Source organism: Asterias amurensis, chromosome 2 (genome assembly GCF_032118995.1).
Source record: "Asterias amurensis chromosome 2, ASM3211899v1".
In the NCBI taxonomy this organism is placed as follows: Eukaryota; Metazoa; Echinodermata; class Asteroidea; order Forcipulatida; family Asteriidae; genus Asterias; species Asterias amurensis.
In genome coordinates this window covers 18,043,313-18,070,475 of record NC_092649.1, presented here as the reverse complement: position 1 = coordinate 18,070,475, position 27,163 = coordinate 18,043,313, and the positions used below count along the sequence as shown (strand labels likewise).

General features: G+C 40.1%; 1 protein-coding gene across 2 annotated transcripts in view; it reads right to left on the bottom strand.

The window, feature by feature from the left end:
- The window catches only part of LOC139934016 (GATA-binding factor 2-like), a 30,764-nt gene extending 6,040 nt beyond the window's left edge, over positions 1 to 24,724 (bottom strand). Inside the window, exons 1-4 of one of the 2 annotated variants that reach the window (XM_071928287.1) lie at positions 24,415 to 24,724; positions 19,153 to 19,734; positions 13,153 to 13,298; positions 8,245 to 8,370 (exon numbers count right to left, since the gene is read on the bottom strand). In XM_071928287.1, coding sequence (XP_071784388.1) covers positions 8,245 to 8,370; positions 13,153 to 13,298; positions 19,153 to 19,734; positions 24,415 to 24,724 — 1,164 coding nt within the window. The remainder of the gene's footprint in view (positions 1 to 8,244; positions 8,371 to 13,152; positions 13,299 to 19,152; positions 19,735 to 24,414) is intronic. The other variant, XM_071928288.1, reaches the window with a different exon arrangement.
- Positions 24,725 to 27,163: the final 2,439 nt, after the last annotated feature.

Here is a 27,163-nt window from a genome sequence, read left to right as displayed (position 1 = left end):
CGCCTGTTTAATGTGTAAGGACTTGGGCTGCTGTAGTCGTTTGTGCGTTGGTTCTATAATTTGCTGTATATTAAATCACAGCCCCACAGGAAGAAAGGCTTAAAGCGAGTTTAAACCCTTAGTACAACAATAATGTTTGCAAATGCATTTTTGATAGATTTACTGAGTTGAAAAGTTCCAGCTGCTGTAAGGAGCATTGTGAATAGTATAAACCCTCGCCTTTACACAGCACTAGCTGTGATCAATTATAAAAAAATAAGTTCTATATCGGTCTAGTTTTTAAAGTACAAGAGTTGTCTGTCTCGTTTGAACGAAAGTCATTTTTTGAACAGTACGATTTGTCAGTAACTAGTTTGGTTTTATCTTAGATAGTCGACTAGCAGATACTAAAACTGACACACCACTTGTTATGATGAATGCCTATTCATTTCAAATTGTAGTGCGGATATAGGACCAGCATGCTGTGCTTCGTTTTTTAAGTGGGACAGTACACCAATAAGTGTGACACCAGTGGTTCTCTTTAAGTGCTATAAATTCAACACACCCCTTTAAGATCCTTATCAGCACAAGCCACGCGTAGGCCACACGCCGACCCCAAGCTTCGTCAGGTAACCCATGCTGCCTGGGTGCCACGCGGCACCAGCGGGTCGGGTTTTTACGACCAGCGGGGGACAACGCGAGGCCTTCTCCATTTACGAGTTTTAATAAACTTTCACTTTTGATTTTCGTACTTTTTTCATCGTTTATTAATAGTTCATTTCCGCGTTGTTTCGCTTTTCAGTCATAAATACATTGTGGCATTGGTAGTAAATAATCATTTTGTTATTGGCAGTTTCGGGGCCCCTTGTGTTGTTTTGTTGACTACCTTTTATTAATGCGGTCTAGAAAGCAAGTTTGTTTGTCTCGCCAATGTCGTTGTCTCCAGTCTGAGACTAATAAGTTAATGTAACCCGTCTATCAAAAGCCTTCTTACTAACTTCCACGTCACGTCTTTAAAGAATTTGGTTCAACACATTAAACTGGCCTTCAGTCCATGCCTGACACTTCTTTGCATGTTATCTTGAACAACACAATACCCAACTGATGGGCGACGACTAGCCCTATATAGGACTCTTCCTCTGTAGTACAATACGAAAGTGTAAGACCACCAGGGCTAGGCGACGACCTGTTATAAGCTGTACAGACCAATAAATGTTGATTTTTCTTAGATAAGCAGATGGTTTCTTCAAAGTCTTGTTTTCTTGTTACAATTTTATTATTCATTTGTATCATTCTGACATTGTTTCCAATTGGAGTTGGGTGACAATCATGTTTTGAGTTTACGGCTTTCCTCACCTTGCCTATTTGGAAAATGGGTACAGAGGCCACATTTTTAAAACATGCTTATATTTGTACGTGGGCCTGCAACAGTTGATATACAATGTAGGTATATCTGTGAATTAAGGCCAAGCCTATCTGTCCATGTGAAATAGATTGCACTATAGGAAACATATCAAAATTAGGAAACCTTATATCAGAATGATAAAACTTCCTTATTGTGCCAGTCAATGCTTGATATAACCATGAGTGAACATACAATCTAGTTCCGTCTGCTTAGTTTGTTTACCAACACGTTTTGAACAGAGTCGGTTATAATTTGATGTTTTTTTTCATCAAAAATTGTGGTGTGGTAACATCAATGCAAATGTTCAAATTATTCAAACTGGTTTGTCATAAGTGTTTCCCTTTGATAATAAGCACTGGCGAGTTTCGTTCAACTACAAAGGTTAACCCCCATATTTACCCTTTCAGTTAAATATCTGATTCCAGAAACATTGCTCCAACTTGTGTGGCTGCCTCAAATCCCACAAGATACCCCCGTGGTTTCCCTTTGAGACGATTACCCTATCCCCATATTCCGTGCTCGGTGTTTATCAAACCCCGTCCAGAACTCCCCTGGGTGGGGAACGAACTCCCCTGGGTCGGGAAGTCGGGAGCCTAGTTACCATTGACCTGATATCTCTAAATACGGCACCCGGCACCCGACGACCAGCTCCTCCATACTAGGTACCAACCAGCCTATAATAATATAAAGCCCCTGCAGCGCTCGTCCACATGTACAGTTCCCATGTGAACGTTTACGTCATAGCACCTTGCATTTGACGTATGTGTGCAGTGGCGTTTTGGGAAGCTCACCCTGTTTCCCCCTCCACGCAGGATATGCCCGATAACTATAAGCTTTATTTTAAGAAAGCTGGAGGCAAGAGTTGTTTTCTCTCTTCCCCGAGGCCTTCTTGTGCTCCATATTGTGACTTCTATTTCTAAGGGCATCGCCACTAGACGCAATCATATAAATATGAAAGGCTGTCCGAAACCTACATTTATAATAAGTTTGTCAGTCTCATACAGTCAATGCAGAGGGGTATTTGCAATAACCACCGTTCTTTTCAATTAATGTTTCGCGACTGCAAGGTGCACATGAGTGTGTGAGACCTTACCCAGTTTGTCAGTACATCCATGGAGGTAGGATTGGTACATCCGTGTACGTAGATATATGCGGGGGTGCAAAATGAATAATGGTACCTATGACACTGCTCTAGAATTGCAACGGTCTTGGGTTCAAATCCCACCCTAGTAATATGCTTGTGATTTCATATAGAACTCGGGAAAGTACCGAGTATGATGCTAAACACACATCGGTGTATATGGGTGAAACCAAACTGAATGTTCTTCATCCCTGATGCAAATATAACATCTGGTACCTATACTTTAAAACCTTGCTCAGATCATGCATAGATTCAAAATGCAGCCCCTGGTTGGTTTGATATAATGTTAACATTAGAACCAGTTTAATACAATGGGATTAGTATAAGCTATGGTATTAACGGGGTCAAAGTCAAAACACTGCGCCCGGATAATTGATGCATACTAGCCAAGGACCACACCGACCTATCATGGATGACCAATTTAGATCAGCCAGATAAAGTCGGATTTACAGACTTGTGTGTCAACTTCTGACTAACCCAAGTACCGCTATTATGAAATTTGACTTGTTGCCCACAAACAAATAGTTCACTCATAAAGTTGCTTCAGAAGACCCTTTGAAACAGCTGACTGCCCACCCCCTCCCCAATGAAGAAGTCACCCCCGTCAGAGCCGAGGTCCACCACAAACCACTGATGGGTTCTGTTTGACATTCTGGCCGGTCGGGTCCGCGCCACTTGGCACGGTGGTGGAGAGTCCTCTCCCTGGGATCATAAAGCCACAGGAAGTATGCCGTGTCGAGCGGATACCGATAGCAAGTGAACAGGATGGTCTGATGCGCCTAGATAAGGACTGCCAACCAGGAAGGCTGCCTTCCTCTCTAAGCACCCCCCCCCCCCCCCCCACTCTCTCTCCATTGAACCCACAAGAGCCGCTTATATACTAGGCTTTCCTTACGTCACAACGTCAGCCACGCTTGTGTGCATTTATTTTTTTTGCAAGGCATATTTTTAGCGTTTGATAAAAGCGGCGAGTTTTGAGGCAGGCAACAGTTTTACAGGTTGTAAGACGTCTCTGTGTAATGTATAGTCAGATAGTAGGCCCATATAAATGTGTAGGGTAGGGGCCTACTCTTTTATGAGCAAGGTCTGTAGGGGCACATCCTTTTTATGACGGTTTTGTTTTACTTTTGCCATTTCCTGGACGGCCTCTTGTTATTTGTATATGTTGTCCAAACTAAATTTAAATTTAAATCATTTCAGCTGCTCCGGGGTCAGTGCAAATTTCGCTATACATGTATTTGATCATGTTCTCATTGTGCTTCCTTATCTTGGGGATTTCCCCCAAAGTGTGCAGCTTCTTTTCATAATCAACGCGTAAACAATAAACTAATAGGAAGGAAACTGTAAAGTCAAGCGAGATATTGTTATACATCCTACTTCTTAATTATAACCCAAATGCCGGAGTCTTACCAGATGATATCACTCAATATGCTAAGCACAACGCAATTATGATTGTTACCACCCGAAATACCATGTCACTCTTTCTGCTTATGTTGGCTTACAGAAGGTTTTTAAGCAATAATTACTGCTGTTAAGCAGCTCTATGAAATTGGGTCCAGATGGTATCACACATTGAAGGTATATGATCACAATACCCGCACCCATTCTCAGAAGGTCGATCCCGCATCCCTAAACCCTTACGCCTCTAACCCTAGCGCCCTTAACCCTTACGCCCGTAGTTTTGTCACCCAGATGCCAGACGTTTCGTTCACAAGAAGTCCCTTGATTCATTTCTAAATAAAAACGCTCACGGGGGGCACTCAAGGCGGGCAGAGGAATGCCTATAGCAGCTAACGGTAGCTGACGGGGGCCCCCACCCATGTCGTCTCGCAAGCAAGCCCCCTTGTCTTAATCCCAGGTCCCAGAGGGACCGAGAAAGAAAACGGACAACACCCTGATAATTACCCCCTCTGAATCCGTTATCTTCAGCCGGCATATTGCCTGGGTCCCAAGTCATGTAGCATACCAAACTGATGTTTCTCAACAACCCTCGCTTCTCAATGTTCAAAATAATGTGCAGTCATGATTTGTAGGGGGCTTACTGTTATATTTCTATCAATGCCCCTCAATTAAAAATAAATTAATATCTCCTTTCTGACGTCACATCTGACCTATCCAAATATACCATTCGAGGGTGTATCCTCGTTTTGTGTGTATAGTGTTTTGTTTTTTTTCCTCGCGCCACTCGACAACTCTTCAAACCAAATCATCACACGTTATCTGCGAGAGTGAGTCCGCGTGGGGGATTAGTCCCCACTTTAAACAGGGAGTGTCCTCAAATCAAGAATTTGAAAACGATGTCCATGTTTCTAGAAGATAGCGAGGGGGTTCTTTAACAGGGAGTGTCCCTCAATCAAAAATTCGAGATAGCGAGGGGGTTTGAAGAGGGGGTCCATACCCCGTGGGACCGGCCCCATCACAGTCACTAACTTATGATGGTAAAGCCGGGCTCGATTGGTAAAAAGAGAGCAAGTACGACTGACTCAATCAGTCAGGAAGACTTGAAGCGGTTTCCCCCATGGCCACCACGCTAATCGGAATTCGTTATTTAATTAATAGCCAACCTAATTGAGGGTTCCGCTGAGGGAAATCAAAAATAGTTAGATTGAAGATTTTGTTGAAATAGTTTGGTGTTAATAGTTCGTGTAATGGCACATGCCCCACATGTACGTGTACACTGGTTCACGCTGATAACTTTTGTAATCAACTATTATTAAGTGTGTCAAGTCTTGATGGCTTATCTCTGACAATTTATATTAATACACACAAATTGGGATGCCTAACCCAGTAAAGATAGGCCCATAAGAGAGTACTGCTAAGAATAGAGTAGCAATGACGAAAATGACTACACGTTTAAAAGACTGCTGGAAATAACCGCATTTTAAGCTTTCTGTCCTGAGTGTATATAGAACAAACTAAAAGACCCATTTGCTGCCCACTTCATTTCTGAAACCAGTGTCTGTCGACGTGTTTTATTTAACGTGAATCTTGAGAAAATGAAATGGTTTTTTTTCTTCTCAGAAGTGTAGAAACTGTGGACCTGTAGTGTCGGAGGGTTCATTATAATCTTGTGATATTGACTCAAACTGAGAACTTACTCGATCATGTTTGTGCAATAGAGATATTTTCTCTACTGTATTATGTTTGTTCTGAGTGCTAAGGTATACGCGTACCTTCCATACAGAAATGTGTGTAGTATTCATGTACCCTCCCCCCATTTCATTGATAGTTCTGCTTTTGTCGCCGTATGTGCAATATTGAAGTTGGCCCTGGGCCCAGTTTTATAAAGCCTGTTAGTACAAAATTATCCTAAGCACAGACAAAATATTGTAATAGCAGAAATTGGTTACCAGCCAAAAGTCCATAAAATTTTCATTGTTGTGACTGGTGGCCCAACCATCGTTGTAATTAGCATAGCAATTTTAAAAAGCAGTATTTTCTGCGCGGTTGGGGGGGGGGTGTTAGCGACGACCCTCTTTCTCAGGGTAAACTCAAACATGCATGGGCGTTGAAACTGAATGTCAATCCCATCAAACTGTTGACAGCAGTCTAAAACAAGTATACACAACGAGGTTGAAGTGAGTCTAAGCCCCCGTGCCCAAGGGACAAAGGACCCGTGTCTGGGTCTAGTCCAACCAACCCCTGGCACGGGGGTTTAATCGTGCTGCGGGTTCCCCGGAGAATGCGCTCCGTCAAGGCCAGGCTCGTACGTGGGGACGATCAGTAAGTACGTGACCTTCGAATATCAATTAATCATCATTATTTGAAAAAATGGACTCCTCAAAAATCACAAACTTCTTTTCTGTCAGTACAAACTACGGGAAAAATTGAATCACAGAATAAGATATAGGGATATAGGCCTACGTTTAATATATCTTTATTGTGGTGCCACCGTGTTGGAGGCTGTGAGCACAATTTTGTACCTGTTTTGAACAGAAACCAAATGAAGAACTCGCAAAGAAATATTGAAATATAAGGTCAATTTATTCATTTCCGAACTTCCAAGTTTATCACAAGAAAATTAGAGCAAAAAAAAAGAGGGGAAAACCTGTCTGTACATTGATTTCTGCTTGTCGTTTGTACAGCCTTTGAAATGATTTCGTCGGTCGTTTTAATTGTTTCATTGTGGACGGATCCCATTTTTTCAAACAGAAAAGATCCATCTGTTTTGGCCTTGCGTATATAATTGTTTTCTTCGCCATCTTGTTTGAAACTCAAAGGAATCTATTTTTATCCGGCACACTTTACCTTACCCCGCCCCTAATTGTTTCTACTTATTCCCAAGAGTGCCAGGCCAGCTAACGTCTACCAGACTAAATGGACTTCCCCTCGCCTCGTATAAACACAACCGAGCTGACACCATCAATTGATAAGCCACTGTGTATTTCAGTCACTAAAAGGTGAACAGGTTTTGCTTTTCCCACAATGGCAGGAGGCGTGGGGCGGAAAGCCTCCTTATTCCCACTAGAGGGTCTATCCATGTGATTACAAAGGAAATCTCGTCTTTCCACACGAGAGTACGCGTCAATCAACATATGAGGGAACAGTGATATGATCTATGTAGAGTGTGTGCTACAGAGAGGTCGAGTAGACGTCAATGGTCCTCCGAGGGGGAAATAGAAAGTAGGTGGACTGTTGCAAATTAGTTCTGCAGCATCTTTAAGAATTGACATACAGGGCAAGGACCTGAGATGCCTGAGTATAGGCTGAAAGATTTTGGCTGATCTGATCAAGAATCTCTCAAAATCGTTAGTGTGGAAAATGTACAATGGAGTGCCAGCCAGTTGTTGTAAGCGTGAACCCTGCTACTAGTCTCAGTCCCCAGAAAGATTTGGGACTGGGTCTTTGCTGGCTAGGTTGGGGGTGGTTACCATTCCATGTACTTGAATGTTTTATATCAATAACTCTTCATTGCTTGTTACCAAGTACGTTTTTATGCTAATAATTATTTTGAGTAATTACCAATAGTGCCCAGTGCCTTTAAGCAGTGTCGGATTCAAGTGGTAATGTAATAACATGTGATAACACGTGCCTCAATCGTAATTTTGAACATCAACGTATTAAACATGGTATAAAAATACACAAGAAGCCTTTGCATAAACAGTTCGGTAGTATGACCCATGACATCAAAAGGTCAGGTCACCAGGGTACGGGGTGGCATTGCTGGTATCTGATTAAGCCTCGCGAGGTCAAATGTCAGGTGTGTGTGCAGCGCGAGCCGAGACACGTGCCACACTCTGCACTAGTCCATCAGTCAACGCCAACAAAAAATTTACAGAAACTGTAGAAATTTTCGATGACAGAACAACATATTCTCGACTTTTGAGTAACTTTGTATAAAACTGGTTTAAAAATCAAACTTCCCCCCATGTATGCTCTTCTACCCAACTTGGATACACAACAAAAGCAAGTGGTTGAGTTTGAAATTATTGTTTTATTGAACATTTTGCCCAGTTTGACTTAGACAAGTGGTAGTAAACCCTATGTAATTTTTTGTAGTTGTGTGAGTTGCCAAAGGATCATAACAAGCTTTCCATGATACAACAAAGCAATACAATAAAACAAGCTTTCCATGATACAAAACGCAATGATGGTTGGTCCCTTTATGTCAATTCTGCTGCCTCGTAAAAATAAAGCAGAAAATGCCACTTCACAAGAGGACCTAAGTAGTGTCAAATAAAGCTTATATAAAAAGTGGATTATATTTCGATGTACTTACCCCATGGAGTTTGTAGTAGAGTCCGCAGGCGTTGCAGACAGGATCACCATTGTGATTCCTCCGCCAGAGGGTTGTGGTCGTTGCTTGGCAATTAGCACATGACGTACCCGCCCGTCTGGCTGCGGACTACATGAGGTGAACAAAAATACCAAAACAAACATGAGTTAATTAAAGAACATGCGTGATATAGTTCCATGTGATTACACCATGATTTGAATGAAAACAAAAAAAACACTGTGTTCATGGAGGTAGAAAGCCAATCAAGTTGAACTGTGGTCTGGTCCTCTTTCAGGTTGGATACTCAGCACCCGTATGCGAACACTGGGAGCCCGACAGGGCTGTCTACAGTGTGATGAGATGTGATACACACTAACCGGGTGTTCAAGCCTTTTTCTTTGAACTTAAACCAAGCAAATTATTGACGAAACACGTTTATGTGTTATATGTTGTTCTTCGAATGAAGACGTACCCATCAGTACAATCCATGTTAAACATTCCCGAGGATTTTCCGTTGATTTATCCCGGCGTGTGCTTGTTTTATTGTTTGTCCGAAGAATTAAAATTAAAAAAATAAATAACATAACATAAACAAACGAGTAACTTTTTTTTCTTTGAACTTGAACCAAGCTAATTTATGATTATGTTATGTTCATCATCGAATGAAGACGTACCCATCAATAAAGTGTAACCGTTCCCGAGGGTTTCATCACTGTGATTAAAAATAATATTAAAAAAAAGAAGAAAAAAAGAAGAAGAAAAAAGAACATGTTTTCTCATGACCGATCAATCATATAAGTTCATTTAATTTAGTTTCATTTCAAGACATAGTTGAATTCAGTGTCAACACTTAATCGGACGTGGTGGGTTTAGGCAAGCAGGTTGGAACATAACACACATTTCCTGAAGGACTCTCTACAAAATACCGACTCTTTTTGAATGCCTGTGCTTAAAGAACTTTGCCGAGTACCTCAATTTTTTTGAATTTTGAAAAATGTATTTGGACTATCTTGTGCGAGAACATGTACATGTAAATGAACGAAACTGAAACGTATGGTGTGCAAATGAGACAAAAAAGTCCGAAAGACAGTCAGACGCTTTGTTTCCAACTTTATGGCAAATAACTTTTCATTGCACAAACATTAAACTCAATCGATTCATGATTACCTATAGTTGTATTTAGGCCCCGTTTATTTTAGTTTTGCTATGGCTTGTTTATTTGAATTCGTTCATATAATTTTGTTAAATATCATTCTTTGTAATTGTTAATTTGGGGGGTGGTGACGTGGTGTGGGGACATGGAGGTTACAAGTTACTGCCGAGTCTTAAAACTCCTTTAAACCAAAAACGATTATGTCTTGATATATTATCGACGGTAATTGCTTGATTAAATATCCTCCTAAATGTAAATGTTATCAATCAGTGAATAGCATTTGGTGCATGCCGGGTCTGAATAGCTCATACACGCTCTATTTAATGGTCTCTCTAGTGATGGATTCACTTCAATCAGTGTTTTGTCGTTCAATTATTCCATCTTCATTGTGATTATGACTCCCTTGGACATCGAAACAACAACCAATGCTCAATTGGTGACTTAAATGTACACACTTCTCACATATATTTTGTTTAATATTTCACGTTTTTTAAATTGAGAAAGTATAAGCTGTTTCGGACTGCTTCCTAACCAAAAGAACTATGGTTTAAATGGAAGACAACTAATTAGACAATTTGCAAAGAAATCTGCAAAGTCGAAACGTCTGGCCATTAAATTGTGTTTTACTTTAGGCAGATGCGATGTCCGTGTGACCCCTGAGAAGGGATGATGGCAAATGTTTCCAAGTAAGACCAAAATACCGAAAGCAACTTGAGAGAACTATGTTAAAGATTACCAAAAGGTTAACACCTAAAAATAGGTGTACTGTGTATAGCTCATGTGATGTTTATAAAATACAATTTAGTGTTCCAGTTGATGTCATGAAGAGAGGTATCGGAATTTCCGCGTTGGTGGCTATGTTACCATCCATTTTTAGTTATTATTTGCTTTATTGCAGGAAGCTATTTTGTATTTACTTTAAAGATGGTTGTTTCAATATTTGTCTTAAATCACTAGACAGTGAATGAATTGGTCATTGGTGCACTCATACACGCACGCTCTAGTCCAAAGACAAAGCTGAAAAATTGTCAAAAGATACATAATGAAATAGGCTGAGAAATAGAATAGAGAAAGTGGTTCCAGGCTGGGCTGTGACGTGTTTTTACTTATTTACAGTGGTGAGTTTTTTTTTTAAGGATAAATGCTTTTTGTGCTATAGTTTGCAACAACCAACCAGTCTGTGGAACAATTTTTAAATCATCAAATGAGGTGGGCCTTAGTGAAGAAAAAATACAATAGTTTGTTTGTTTGTTTGTTTGCTCGTTTTGTTGTTTGTTTGTTGTTTTCGGTTTATGGGGATTTTAGTGGTGGGGTTGTTTGCGTGCGTTTTCATGGGGGGGGGGTATAGGCCCTACACTCGACTTTGACAGTATTCCTGGCAGCATTATTTGAATGTCTTCAATTTCCATCGACTGCAAAATATGTTTTCCCATAATTCACATCGCTATACTGCACGATAATGATAAATTTGCTACATCAATTCGGCCGAAACTGAGTGACTATACAACCCGTGACTGTATACATCTTGTACCGCACTGCATTTACGAGAGTGTTCGCCTTGCAATTCACCTCATCAAGTGCACCCTTCAATGACTATAGTAAATTCGATTTGTCCAGCCCTTGAAATATGACGGCCTGGCCAAGTGACATGTAAGCCTTCGTCTAATTTTTGGCGCGCTTGCCGAGAGAGGGTGGGAGGAGGTGAAGGGGGGGGGGGTGCGGTATCCCTAAGCCGAAAGCGCTGATGAATTCGAACAACACAGAGCGTAGCAAATACTCGAGTAGAGCAGACGACCGACAGGAAATACGCTGATTGAAATGGCGGCTGGGATTGTTACCAACAGGATGGAGGCTTTCCCGCCTAAAACTCTCCCAAGCAGACGACATTGGTAAACAATGACAAATTGGGATTACTGCGCTCCGTTTTGGAATAATTCGCGGGTGCTTTTATTTGTGTCTTGCGTTTATTACGGGGCTGTGAGTGATCAGTGTTAACTACATTGGAGACCTGGCGACCCGTCAAGGGGGGCTGGTAATTTCTTTTTACACTTTAGCTGTAATCATTTAATATGTCATCACATTAGGCAATATTGGCTCAACTAGATTTACTAATAGTCCGTGTGGAACACTCTCTGAATCACCCCCTGCGAACGTGGTGATTTTTGAGGGACACTGTACCACAGTAGTCTGCTCTATTTTTACTCCTTTTTTAAAGAATAAACTGCGTTTGTTGATGGAGGTGCTCCATGAATAGATTTGAAGAAAGAACATTTAACAAAATTGTGATGTTTCAAGTGTGTTTCTCACGTAATCGTAAATATAAGATTTTACCTGGGTTTTGATTCTGAGGCAGCGTGAGCTATGTTTGCAGCAATCACGTTAGTCTGGCGATTTCTTTGCCGCTGCATTGTTTTCTTCTGATACTTCCAAACAACTGCGCAATCATACCACTGTGTTTTGCAGTGCTCGCATAACATCACGTAGTGTCAGTTTATGTTCATATTCCGCCACCGGAATGCACTGCTAATTTCTTCCTTTGAAATAAGCACCCGGCATCCTGTGGACCCATGATCGTCGCAGGTATGAATTGTACAGACAGTCCCAATTCTTTATTTGTTTATTAATATTTTAACGTTTCTGGTTTCTAACAATGAGTTTGAAACCAGTATCATTTTGTTGTGTACAGTAGATATGAATGGATGAATGAATGAATGGATGTTTTTGATAGTTTTGTTTTAAGAATGTGCAACTTTCCCCAAAATTCTGAGCAAGACAGTGCAATATTGGTTGGGGGATATACATTTTAGTATTGATCTGCACACATTTTAATTAATTTTTGGTAGTTTGTTAAACATTCCTCCATGGTTAAACAGAGTCAATGTAGGCTATCATACAGCAAGAGCGATCTTTGTTCTATGGTTGTATCTCCTCTCTATTTTTACCTCAATGCTCCACAAACATTTAATTTTGGAAAAAACGGCAGTGTCTTGTCATACATAGACCATAAAGAAACCCATACAAAATCAGCTGAAGCTGATTTAGTACGGAAACAAGCGGGGTCAGGGAACAGGGTGAGGCTGCTTCCTATCATAGCCCCAAATCCAGGTGGGTACCAGGCTGGATGGGATTGTCACCCAGTAACCCAGAAAGGAGAAAGGGGTTTGGGGGACCATCTTCCATCAGTTTCTTGTCAATCAATGGGACATAATCACAATCTGAATAATATTAGCTATGAAGACAAAAATGGACATCCGGGACTATTTAACTTGATACGACTCGGGATGTTGGGGGATTATTGTGATCGGGTTAAATGTTGATATATCTAAAGATCATGACATCAATAAAGGTCAGTCACAATAGTGTATGGGTACCAGACCACTCATTGGCTTTGTAGATTGTACACGCTCAGTGTCCAGTGGTGGATTTCACTAAGAGTTAAGACTAGTGTTATCTCGAGTTAGGACGAGTTAAGGACGAGTTTAAACTCGTCCTAACTTAGGACTAGCATTAAGGAAGGACTAGTCCTGAGTAAGGTCTAGTCCTAACTGTTTTGTGAAATCGACCCAAGCGCCGAGGGTCACTATTTGTAAAGCCTCATCCCCTGACGGGTCGTGTCCCAAAATGGAACAACACTTAAATTAAAATGATCACATAAAAACAGATTTGTCTGTAAACATTTGCATGTTTTGTTACTCTGTCTTTCTGTAATGCAGGGTTATTTATGCGATTCTTAACGCCATCAATACATAAGGTCTTACCAGTCTCCGCTTAGGTTTGATGAGAGGTCTGTTCTGCCCGTTCATCTTATGGTACAAGCCGCACGCATTGCACAGGTAGTGCCCGTTACCGTCACGGCGCCATAACGGGGTCGATGTAGCCCCGCAGTTACAACATTCACGTCCTTCTGGAAGAAAAATAGAGATACCAAGATATTGATGAAAAACAGAGATACCAAGATATTATTGGAAGTAGGATATCGAATTTATTGAGAAACATGACACACGGGTCGAGTTGAACCTTGGTTCAACTGAAAACGAGTTCACACGAAGTCAAATTGATACATCGGTGTTCCGTATACTTAGTGCCACAGTTGAGTTTTGTTGAGTCGTGATGGGTGGAAATGGCACATGTTAAACATAGGTCATTTTCAAAACCACGGCTTTGAGCTTGGGTAGGCTTGTGCTTATGTCTGGTCTCTGTGGGTTATTTAGAAGACGCCTTTCCTATACCCAAATCCCAAGCCAAGTCTTTGTTTCAAAATGACATAGTATCTACACCTGTCTGATGCATGCTCGGCCATTTTACATGTTGCAAATTCAATGCACGGCTCAGTTCATGCACGTGAGAATCTCACTTTCAAAAATGGCCGCGCAAGCAAGATTAACCTTATACGTGATGACGTCAACTGAATTGGGCCAATAAACTTAATCTGCGACCCAACAACTCTTGATAATAATAAAGACCACACAACAACAAATCTCTAACCAAAATGTGGAATGGTTTTCTAGTATAGTTCAACTGTGGTTTTCTATTGGAGTTGACATGGTGAATAACCCATGCACTAAGGGCCTATATATAATGCACTTATAAGAACCATAATACAATACAAAGTCCTCGGACATCCTGAATCTGAGTTTATCTGATGAAACAATGGGATGTCAGCTGGGAATAATTGGTCATGTCTGTACGATGAACTTAACCACCACTTGATTACTGTGTACCCTGGGAATCTAAGATACGAGCTCTTGTGTGTTAATGTTGATGTCGATGTTGTTAGACGCTGTATATAGGTCAAAGTTGTGGTGCACTGTTCGATGTAGTTTATAGCCTACCATTACAAAAAGAGTGACGTTGTATATTCCAGGGTTTTTTTTTCTGGCAGGCAAGATACTAGTATAGTAAGACACATGTAGTGCACTGACCATAGTGGGAAATTGAATATTCTTTTTCATAACTTCTACATTAATTTAAGACTTGTAAAACTTGTAAAAATAACACCTGTCCAGGTATATATTACAAGTTGATAATTAGACAGTGCAATCTCATTGAAATGCAAGATGTTATGTTTTCTTTCAAGGTGTACAAATCGTGCCTAGAGGAAGTCGGGGCTCTGTGGCCGCTTTTTAAATACATGTGATATCGGACTTGGATGTTACAGGGTCTAGTTGTGTTTGAAAGGGGCTGTTTTCATGTCAGACATTTTGGCAGTAAACCGACTTTTCGAATAGAGATTCGGATAGGATGAGCATATAACTTATTGCTTATCTCCAAAGGACGGTCAAACAAGTAAAAAGTGTTTACCACATGCAGTTGATCAAATGAAAGTGTTTATCTCTGATTTGACATTATTTATTGTTTTGAAAAGTCTGTATGGCTTCAGATGTTTCCAGTTTGGGCAGATAACAATTAAGTTTGATATCGAGTACAGTGTTACCCTCGGGGTAGTTTCACGATGTCCTCCAAAAATGGCGGAGAACTCGGTTATTTCACAACAAGCGAAAACATTCTTTACCGACACGAGCACTTCTATCACACAGAACAGACACCAACAAAATCTGGGCCCCAAAATCCTGCACGCTTACAAGGGCAAGATATCATATTTCACATAATAGACCACCGCACACCCGGTGTTGCAATGTATTTTGACATAAACAATCAGCCCAGGAGTGATGCCAGGGCCTCGTAACCCGACACCGGGGCCCACGTGGCAGCACACGCGTCACTGCCGATGGGGGGTGTCGTTTTGGGGGAGCTACTTCCGGGAGCGTTTCCAAGGAATCGAGACTGGTGCGGCCCGGAGTTCGAAGGCCACCTTGCACCTTGAGGAAGGTTTGGAAGAAAAGGGCCAGGAAGTTGCATCAATGTATTAACTATAAACTAAAAAGAAGACTACTCTCTGGATGTTATTGTTGTTGTTTTTTGCGTAAAACAACGAGCGGGCAAAGCAATGTCTATCGATGGTTGTTTAGGAGAGAGTGCAATAATATAATGCCTTAAACCATAAAAAAGACCTTTGCGTTGAAATTTATGTAAGCTGCTTTCACTCACTCTACCTTACTTCACACGAGAAATAACTACTTTAAATGTGTGCAATGTTAAGTTTATATGAATATTAAAAATGACATGTGTCGGGATAACAACTTTATTCTATATCGAGCGGTAATGAAATCATAGGTTTTGCCAACATTTTGTGACAAAAATATTCGGGGCTGTTTAAAGGCAGTCTAAGGCTAAATCAACCAGGCACCATTTATGAGACACGTTGATTAAAAGCTACAATTGCCATCCAACCATGCTCGCAAGTTCTAAGAAGGTCACAAGTTTACTTATTCATTGTTCAGTTCATCATCATGACTATATAGATAGAACAATCAAACTGCACTATCACTATCAGCCACTGTGAAAACTGCTGCTCCAAATTATCAAATTTACAGCCTCATTGAACTAAAATGAAAGACTATACCCAGCAAATAACTGCAACCCCGACTTGCAAACCCAACTTGGCAAATCTTATGTAGGCTTATTAAACAGAGCGAAATGTAGAAATTCAGTCGATTGTTCGTTGTTTTGTTGTTTTCCTTCGACACTCGTCCCAAGTCCCCACCACATGGCATGGTGTTCTCGCTCCATATTAATACCAAGGCAGAACCCTAATCTTAAGATTGGATTTTATTAAATTTCAACTTCCTGGTTTCAATATTATAATGGCTTTTGCTGTTAACCTTCGGGCACAACAACATGTGGTTTGACCATCAAACACTGAGCGAGAGACCGGGGTGAATTATGGATTCTTCCTGGCTAGTTCCTGGAGAGCCAGGGACACTTGGTGCTTGGCCAGGCTATGACCCCCAGGCAGGACCCTCTATTCTAAAAGAAAAGAAAACGCCGTTTCCCAATAGATAGAGATAAGTTTTTAGAGATTAGCAGTGCAGAAAATAGAAAAGATAATTAAACATTTAGTGAACTTTTTATAAAGCTGTACTTGTACCCGAAGTTCTCTTTAAGAAATTCTGTACACAAAAGCATTGAAGAACGAAGTACTATACTAACTCATTGTTAGCATTGTTCTAAATACGAGATAATTTACAGTGACTTTGTCTGTGCCCCTTATATCTAACCATAGCAGGTCAAACTTGGGACTCGTTTCCTTCTGTGATTTACTTATGTGATATTGTATTTATTGCATGTATTTTCTGTTTGATCTGTATTGTATAGATTATGATGTAGATTTGAACTTGATCACTCAATCATATTTATTGACCCACCTATAATTGAATAAATTAACCCGAATAAGCTTCAAAATTCTTAATGAACTGCCTCTGATTATCAGAAGGCCCAGTCTTTGTTATGAGAAATAAAAATGTTTAGAGTTGGGCAAGAGATTAACTGTGTTATTCAAGTTGATCACTTGGAATTAATAAAAACGAAAGCAAATTCACTGTTGATCATGCACAGCCAGAACGTATATATAAACAAAGCATAATGTTTACCACCTGAGGTGGGGCATTGAGTGAAAGCTATGTCCAAGTGTCGCTGTGTTTATTTGACATCCAACTATGCATCTTCGCAATACATACCATTTGGACGTCGGTCAATATTAGACTGTTGATCAGTCGTTTACCACTTCCATTATTATAATCATGTAATATAATGAAGACAAAATGGCAGTAACATATTCTTCCAATATTTGACAACATCTTCTTTCAGTTATATTGGATGACTGTTTCTAATGATGCAGGCTATTTAGAGCAGTGTGAAGTTTTCGTTTTGTTTACTACCATCAAACTATTTCAGATGAGGCATATAGTCACAAAAGATCGAGCATATCGATGTAAATCGTATTGCTTTTGACTCAAAAAGAAAAGCTTTCGGTAATTCAAGGCTGATTTTTCTTCTTCTTCTTCTTTTCCACCTCCTTTACGGCTTCCTCTTGTCTTGTTATCTTGTTTACTCATTTGATGTTTAATTTTAAGCGGATCATATATAGAGTTAAATATTATTTCGTGTTGTGGTCTTCATGGAGCTGGAAATACGTTATTGCAAAAACAAAACCTTAGCAGCGCCATGTGGCCAAATTAAAAGTACATTTTGAACCACGTGGCCAAGTGGTCAATAAACGTTGGGATCAAACATGTTGCTACCAGTTTGATTGGAATACAACATGCTTGATTGGAATGACAGTGTGTAAATACACATGGCATGGACATGTCTGCATTGTAAAAGTGGTCGGTTTTAAATAGATAGATACTGGAAGTGTGTATGCGATGAAAGTAAAATCATTTGTAGGCTATCAGGTCTCGATCTTTCTTAACTACGGATTCAACATATAAGTCATAAAGGCACTTGAACCTTCCTCCAAGCTTGAACCTTCTGGTACTGAACTTGAACCGATTTAAAAAAAAAAAAAACAAGTTGGTTATATCATAACGTAATAAATCACAATAGCAGGTCTGGGTTTTTTCTTTGTGTCTATGGCTTTGAATTTATTTAACACACGATGTATTTGAGGATAACACAAACGTTGATATCGTGCAATTTTGGACCAACTAATATTTACAAACGAAGTTATGTTTGAAGCTTTGCATGGGGTGAAGGATACGAATAAACTATAGTAAACTTGTGGGTATTGTAATAACTATCTTTTGGTAGAGTGTTGGTTCATACTTCCGTACATGTTTTTGTAAAAAATAAAATGTGGAATTTGTTAACCTTAGATCAATATTCTCTATCCTCGATGCAAATTTGTATCTATTTAGCCTAAGATTATAAAGTGCTCCTTGTGATGAATCTTCTTGTTGGTTCCAAAGTTCCTACATAGAGCAAGGACCAGAAGGGATTCCAACTATAGGTTCTTACCACCGTATCTGATGTGTTCAAACTAATTGTACAGCCAAATAGAAAGTCATTCCCACCCTTGCATAAATAAAAAGTGCCTTAGTTTTGTACAGGAAAGAAAGGTTAAGATAATAATACCACTGACGCATCGACAGTTTGATTGTTGTTAGAAACAATAGGTCTGGACTTTTCCTCTTTACCATGTTGATTTTCTGGGGATGACTTCTTCTAACTGGTGGTAGTATTGGTTGGTATTAGAGGTCAGATATAGTATTACAAAACAATGGCTTTATAATGAGGCACATGCGCATTGGGTACGGATTGGTTTCAGATTTTCATACCAAAACTGTGCAAAGTTGTTGTTTTAATTCTACAAATGATGCTGTATCTTGTGGTAACTGCTGTGATTTTTAGGAAGATACGATATGGCGTTTTTCGATACCTCTTATTTCTGGGAGATTTTAAGAGTGACAATGTTAAATGCAAAAATATTTGGAGCTGGACCAACTGTCTGTCTGGGCGGACCGGGGACCAGGCCAGCGCACTAGTGCATGAGGCTGCATTAATACATTATACAGTGGAGGGTTTACTATTTTTATAATAACTAGAGGCAGGCCTTTATGCTGTCTAAATCTTTATGAAATATCTGTTCGAAACTCAGTCTGGTAGAAGATGCCCTTAAAACATTGAAGTTGAGATCAGTTGTGTTTGCGGTACAATTTCAAAACACAACTAAATTACATCAGACAATGTATCTGAAGTGAAACTGAGACCAAGGTCAAAACATATCTCATATCTTTTGAAAAGACAAAACAGTTCTGAGACCTCTACCTTAATTTTGTTTGACACCTAACAACCATTGATTGACTTGTAATGAATGAGGAGTATTAGTAAAACTTCAACATTGATTAATTATTACTTACCTGAGCTGGACCTGCTTTTGGTTCGAGGCCGGGGTGCAGATCCGTTGAAGTTCCGATTACCAATCACCGCTCCGGTGTGAAACCCCAACGAGTTGGAGAGATCCGGGGCCGGAACGTAGGTAGCGTACGGCATATGATGCTGGGTGCTGTACGGTGTGTCGGCAGCCGATGAGCCCGTTGCCATCGACATGTTGGCTGAGGATGATGATGAGACAGGGGAGGTAAGATGGTGATCCCTGTGCATTGATTTATCCTCCATGTGGGTGTACTCACTGGAGGGGTGGATGCTCAACCCGGCCGTTGTCAAATGGTCCGGGGTGCTGTCCTTCGGTGGTGTTGGTGGAAAGTTGAACAAATGCGAGCTGGATTGAGAGTTGATTCCACCACCAGTAGTGGAGCTGCCGAGAGCCGGTGGACCACCGTGGGACGAAACCGCTGCTGAGGCCCCACCAAAAGGGCTGGTACACCAGGCGGAGTGATTGCTACTCTGGTGGACTGGGCGAAGGGTTTTACTGCTCTCGAACCACTGGATAGTTGGAGTGTGGAAATGTGGCCTGCAAACTTGGCTGCCAGAAACTCGAGCTGTGAGTTTGGGTGAAAAAAAATTATCACTTTATGAGGCTTGGAAGTCAGAGCTGCTATTATAGGAGATTGTTATAAGTTGGAGCCCGGTTTAATAAGTGCACTTTATAAGTTCAGTTGTGGCGCGTGTGAGGAGTACGTATATAGCAACAGGACTTTTTGTGTACAGGTCGATCGGTCATGAACACGATGTGCGGACGTACACTGAGAGGCTGGGACCCGACTGGCAGCGAGTTGGTCTATTTATAATCTTGGTCTCGGGAAAACGTAAACTAATACGACACACAGGAAGCAACTTTCAGTTGAGTCCAAGTTATGGGCTTGACATGCCAAGCGCGTGGCACTGCGCCCTGGGTCTCGACATCCTGTGAAGAACCGCATTGAGCCCAGTGCCAGGCTATCCCCTTGGGACTTCACTGTGCAGCAGACCTATGGGTAAAATGGGTGGTGTGGAGACACAGACTGGGGGTGTACAGCGCAGCGGCAGCTAGCCCAGCTTTACACTCACCCGTCCGGTAGCCTATTTTTCAAGGTGTTCGGCTCTGAGGTTGCCCAAGATCTTATATTATGTCTCATGAATCCTGCACTGGATAATTGACACATTACTAGAGAGGAACCTTGTTGGATGAATGAGCTCAGGATTGGGTCAAGTGTTGATATATTGAACTATAAGACAAGCCCCCAGGACATGTATAGAAGGTTGGCTGGGTTCAAGACTCTTTAAAAAATGAATGCACGAACAGATTTATTACAGCGAGATCTACCGGTTGGATTTCAGTGCAGTTTCATTGAAATCATCAGTGCTCAGAATGCGAACGTCTGCTCGGTTTGCTATTGTTGTTCTGTTGTTCAAGTCATAACTAATGACACCCTGTTCTTTGGTTTGCAGGAGGTATGATCACGCCCACCACCAAAACAAATCTAGTTGTATGGCATCCTATCATAAGGTTCCAGGCCTAAAAATACACTACGGGGCCAAGGAGATCATTGCCTTCGTTGCCATGCTCTTTACATCGTTGCCCCTTCTTAAGATTATCATAGAGTTTAAAGGTGGTATCCCAATGGAAGTGCCTTTTAAACTGCGAAATGAAAATGCCTTGCCCTCTCAAAGATGAAAATTCCTGGTCCGAAATTAAGAGAATTATTTTTCATAAAAATTTGGGCCGACTTTCGTTCTTTTAATCTTTTAAAAGGTGACTTGTTGAAATTGTTTGTTATTCCAAAACACGCGCTACCTTTAATTGGAACCTTAAAAATGGCCGCCATTCATTTGTTTTTCCTTGTAAGATATGATTTGTCGTATTTATTTCAGACAAAGCACGGGCAATACACTTTTAAGCTGAACCCGAGGCACCACGATACTCGTGGCCACATGGTGTCCCACTTTCAATGAAATTGGACCAGAAACACGTGTTTATTACACTCTCAGAAACAGTTATGGGGTTGTTTCTCGCGAAAAAGAACAGCCAATTGGCGTTCCCGGATGTTTGGCACTCGTACAATGCATCATTAAATTGCTTTCTTTAGTGTAGTTCCCGAATGCAAGCTGTGTTAAACACCATATAACCACCCAATAAATAGGTCTTGACAGATGAAACAACACTGAAATCACAGGGGGTAAAATTGGCTTTAACATAAATAATTTGTTTAACAACATACAAGTAAAAAATAAAAATAAATACAACTTTCTAAAAGACAAGTGAAAGAAGATATATATGCTAAAAGAACGTGGATGCAATTTAATATTTGGAATTGTTTAAATTCATATAGTCCCATGGGGTACCGTATTATTGTTGTTAAAGTTTATACCAGCTTACTGATTATGAAGGTCGAACGATTTTTTTTTCTTTCTGTAGAATATTTCCTTCCATGAAAACTCGAAAAAAGTTGATGTGAAAACTTGAAGATTGTTTTTTTAAACACCAAGAGCTGGTTTTAGTTGCAACCAAAATGAAGGACAATGATGGCACAATCTGTGCATGGTCTCATGACCCCCACAATGAATTAAAGGCAGTGGACACTATTGGTAATTACTCAAAATAATTATCAGCATAAACCTTACTTGGTAACGAGTAATGGGTGCAGGTTGATAAAACATTGTGAGAAACGACTCCCTCTTTCTTTCCTATAGTTATCTCGCAACTCCGACGACCATTTGAGCTCAACTTTTCCCAGGTTTGTTATTTTATGCTTATGTTGAGATACACCAAGTGAGAAGACTGGTCTTTGACAATTACCAAAGGTGTCCATTGTCTTTAAGCCCGCTATTTCACAGGTTGTTCTTTAATGTTTATGGTTGATTACTCTAAACATGAATACTGTTTGTGACTAATTAGTCAGCTCAATCAATCCTTATACGATAATGTTAATTCGGTTTTATCCGCAGCTAACATTCATTGAACAAAGTTTACAAAATTTCAATGAAAGTTCTAACCGAAGTAGATTTGAACTGTGATAAGTTATTCTGAGTTGCAATAGCTTGTGTCGACAATTTAGTTCGAAACTAAATTTACACGTAAAATCTAAAGCTTTGTTGGGTCAATCGTTGAACACAACATTTATACAAAGAATTGTCAATGAAAGTTTCTGACATAAATAGATTCGAACTGTGATACGTTATTCTTACTTGACAATATCTTGTGTGAGCAATTTAGGACGAAACTAACGTTGGACGATAACAAATTTTTTTCGTCGGCCACACACTCTGTCTGCATCGTGTGTATTTGCATAATTATTTGACCCAGTACCTGTTGTTTGAAGTCACTCCCAAACCGACCACGCCCCGTTCCGGCCTGTCTCGTGGCCCGCCCGGTGTGACCCTCGCCCCGCCCATGACTGCGAACTATTCTCAAAATTGTATGTGCGAGACTGCTTTTAAAAGGAGCAGCATTGTTTACGCGCGAAATGACATTGAGTGTTGTGTTACGTTCGCATTCCTGTGCCCCTTCTCCCCCAAGTTCACGATAAATATTTGTAAGTTCAACCATGGTTGTATATATCCATGGTTCAACTTGTCTGCAATAAAATTTAAAAAGCTAATTTTCTATTAGATATTCGAGAAAGTTATAATATTAAGCTTTCCTTCAGAGGTATTGCACGAAACAAAACCGTCAACGACAATTTAAACAATGATTTTTATTTGATGATGTAGGTATATAAGTCGGCATTAACGAATTGGCTGACAAAAAAAGTTTGTCGGACACATTTGCAAGAACATAATGTTGCGTATCTGACATGTTCTGTAATAAATAATACAAATCAAAATTGATTTATACTGCGCCAATTCCAGGCAAAGCTGTTTGAATGCGCATGACTATGAACAATAAACATGTTAAACCACTAGGAAGTAAACAATTAAATATGAAAACACACAGTGTATAAAAATACTCAGTGTAAAGAAAAGAAAAACAAACAAACAAACAAACAAACAAGCAGGCAAGCAAGCAAATTAGCAAACAAACAAACAAATACCTTGTAAATGCAGCCAACCAACCCATTAAACATCAAACAATTTAAATCTAATGTAGTTGAACCGCGTTCCAAAATGTTTATTGAAAAATAGTTCCAAAGAGAATGGTCTCGACTAACAGGTTATTCAATGAATGTAACTTGGCATGAGGGAACAACAATAGTCAGAAAGCAATGCTATCCGGTGCATCTTTCATTCAGGCTAATCAACAATGCTCAAACCCGGATCTAGGATAAGAACTTAATTACGATCATATACTGCGAGACCGGAGTAGGAAGAAGGAACAAAAACTTGGCACCGATTTGAAAATAATGAAGAAATAAATAAAGCAATAAGGAACTTCATTAAGTTTATTCATCGGTGCGTGTTGTTTTTAAGAGTTCAAGTTGATTTATGTTGATCAGATGGCATCAATTTTGAACTACACATAGGTCATATTTGTTTATCTGTTGCCATTTCTGCATTAGTTGATTTGACTTACGATTAAGAATGTGGTGGTGTCTGGCAACACATTTAAAACGAAAGTAAACATGGTGTTACCGCAAACCTTTCCATAGATAGTAAACATGAATTGTCTGCACACATTTAGTTGCCGAAAAGTGTTAACGTGTAGCAGCTGCCAACTTTGCAGAAACTGTCATGAAAATAAACCAATATTTTCATGCTCTTGGGAAAACATTTGAAAATCACCCTGATTATAAAATCATTTTCCCTGTTGTGTTGCATCATAAATTTAAATATCTCCCCGATCGTTGTACACCATCTCTATGGCAGATTGCAAGATGCAAATTTTAACAGCTCTGTGAGGTCTGTAATATATTATTTATTGAGTCCGATTTCTTCGGTGATCTCTTGAAACATGAATAACATCAGTGAAATGAATTCGTCCAGCAATGTTTACATAGCAAAATATTTAGACTGGAAAGTTTTATGCACACAGAATGCTGATAATATTGATTAACATTAGCAAACGATGATCTTTTTAGCAGCAACTGAGACGTTTTGCGGAACATTTTGCTCTGCTATACAAGGGTAGTTCCCTGAACATGAATGTATAGCTCATTGGATGTGAGAAACAAGTCAGAAGCCAAGTATATACACAACGTTATTTTGGATCGCAGATATTTCACATAGTTCATATTGAAAGACACGCTAATTAAATCGTCGATAGTCATGAATGTTAGCACAGTATTATGGTATGCACCACCTACCGTGCGAAGGCCTGTAGCTGTGTATCGCTGCCGCTCGGGACGCGGCCGAGTTGGCGTAGTAGCTCGGCGGGTTGACAGCGTTTGAGCTCCCGTCAAGAGAGTGGAAGAAAACATCCACTTCATCTGGGGGAACAAGCTGGGTGGGCTCCATGAAGTTTAAACTATGGTGGGGAGCGTGTGGCATCCGTTCTGTTGTGGAAGAAGGTGTCATACTGGCTGGGTGGGGAGCATGGGTGTGGGACCCGTTGTGCCCTTCACCACCGTGCTGGCCGTTGACTACCATCCATCTGGTGTGTTCGGTTAGCTCCATCGTGGCTGGTCTAGCAGATTCAAATTGGCTTCCAAGCTGGGGGGGGGGGGGGGGTTTCTCCAAGATTATAGGACTAAGATCTGTAAAACAAAAATGAGGAGAATTTATTAAACAAGAAAATATCACATATCATGTTTTCAATCATATTTTCAAGCTTTTGATGAAATTAAATGATATATGTGCGATTTTGATTAATTTGAAGATAGACAACAATGTGTAATGAGCGCGGGTAAAGATACATGAATAACCATACTCTGAATTTGGCTGTTTGTATCTCAGCAAACATTCACATTAAATGGGACAGGCACCTGCAAGCAAACGGACGAACAGCAGCCCGATTACACACAAACAAAGGAAGCAACGAAATTAATTCCGGGCTAACAAATTCCAAGTCAAAAGAGACAACGATTTGGCAAAAGAGAGCATTGATCAAAAACGCGAACTGTAAATATACGCGCCGTCTTCATCTTATCAAGCGATTTATATGGAGCAATATTATTGTATATACAGCTAGTTTGAGCAAGTTGATACCTTGTGGTGTACCAGGCCGATACGCTGATACGGAGAAAACATTTGATTCGCATCGTCTTTTTGATCAAAATGCCGATGGACTATAAAAATAAAGAAATAACAACTCTAAGGAGATGTCATCTTGTCATTTTTATCTGTTCAATTAATCTCAGAACTATCGAACTGGGTATTAAAACCGGTGCCTTTTAGTAGAGAGGCAATAGAAAGAGTGAGGGGGGGGGGGGGGCTCACAACATACAGCACTTCTCAGTTAAATTATGTTTTGAAGGATGAAAAATATGGGCAAAGTTTACTGCAGTGATGTTTTTTGTGGGTCCTATGGTAACGCTTGAGCTCCGTCTTGCATAGCGTGTGCACGGGGACAAGAATGTTGAAGTGGGTCCGAGATACGATCGTGTCAACACTGGCCCGAGTGCGGACTCAGTCTTCACGGGGCCCCCTAAACCCACCATAAGAAACAGAAAATCACCACCACAGCCACAAGTGCAAGTAATTGCCTCAAATAATCTTCTCAAGTGCAAACAATGCCCAAGCAGACTGATGAGTATTATTAAAAATTGGGAGAGGGGGAAAATGAGAGCGAAGGTTTTTTTTCTTCTTCTACTTCTTCTGGTGAGGCACTTGACTTATGGTCGGTGGCACACAGACGGATCTGGGGGAGTTTAGTTGTGTGCGGGTACAAGGCAATTAACACGAGACGACGCGCGGTTCCAACCGTTTTATTTCAAATTTACACGAGTGATGTTTGCAGAGTTCTTAGTGTGTCGACGCCGAAAAATATTGAACATTTCGTCATGGAGATTTGTTGAATTATTATGTTGATGTCGTCAGGGCCGAGACGCATTGGCATGTATTTCCAAACACTGAGAGATGAGAGATATTTTATCAGGTATTATGGATGGTTTAACGGGGATTTGCTCTCACAGTTCCTTCCTTTCCAAAACCATTAATAATCCCAAGTTTGTTATCAAAATATATAAAAAACAGTGACATATAACGTCTTTAATCATTTTAATTAGTTATTACTTTTAAAATGTCATTTTTTGTTTGTTCTATATATTTACCGGTAATGATTATGCAATAATTTTTTTTTTTTTTTTTTTTTTTTTCGCAATTGTCTTTCCCTCCTTCTTTTTATTGACAAGAACCCTGACTGGGTAAATGTATCTCAAATAATTTTGGGTGTAACTTGAAAAACGAGATAAGAACCTGCGACATCAGACAATGACTAGATTACGATTCGAACTTGACTAGTTAGCGAATCATATCCCGCTCCTGTCATATTTTCATTATTACTATAATAACTGTGTGATCTTTCTCGACTGGTTGCGGGATCGTTATTATCCGTTTATTCCCGTTTATTATCCGTTATTGTTTCCACTGAACTTGCATACTACTAACTTCAACCTGCAAACAAACAAAATAAGGGAAAACATATTGACAGATTTATGTTTGAAATTTCCGTTATTGGCGGTATATAGCCTACTTCTAATTTGGGTTCAAGTTCATTCTCTAGAGGGCACTCTGTGTGACGTCATAGCCCGGTGTCCGAGACCCTTCGTCGTTTGCAGCGATACATTATTACTTTTGACGCGCAGGTAAAATCTTTTTTCAAAAAATATCTTGCAGTGGAGTGAAGTCGTGATAGCTTGATAGCTGAGATGCAAGTTGTAGGGCATTGAAATAAACCCAAAAATGCACTTGTTGTGACGGTGTATTTATATTACATATCAAACAAAACAAACACAAACAAACAAACAAACAAACAAACAAACAAACAAACAAACAAACAAACAATCCGCTCTGCCTTTAAAGAGCAAATACCTCCCAAAAAGTATCTGAAGTCAAAGCTTTTAATTTGGTTCCACTCAATACGGCTATTTTATCGCAAATTCAATCCATCATTTC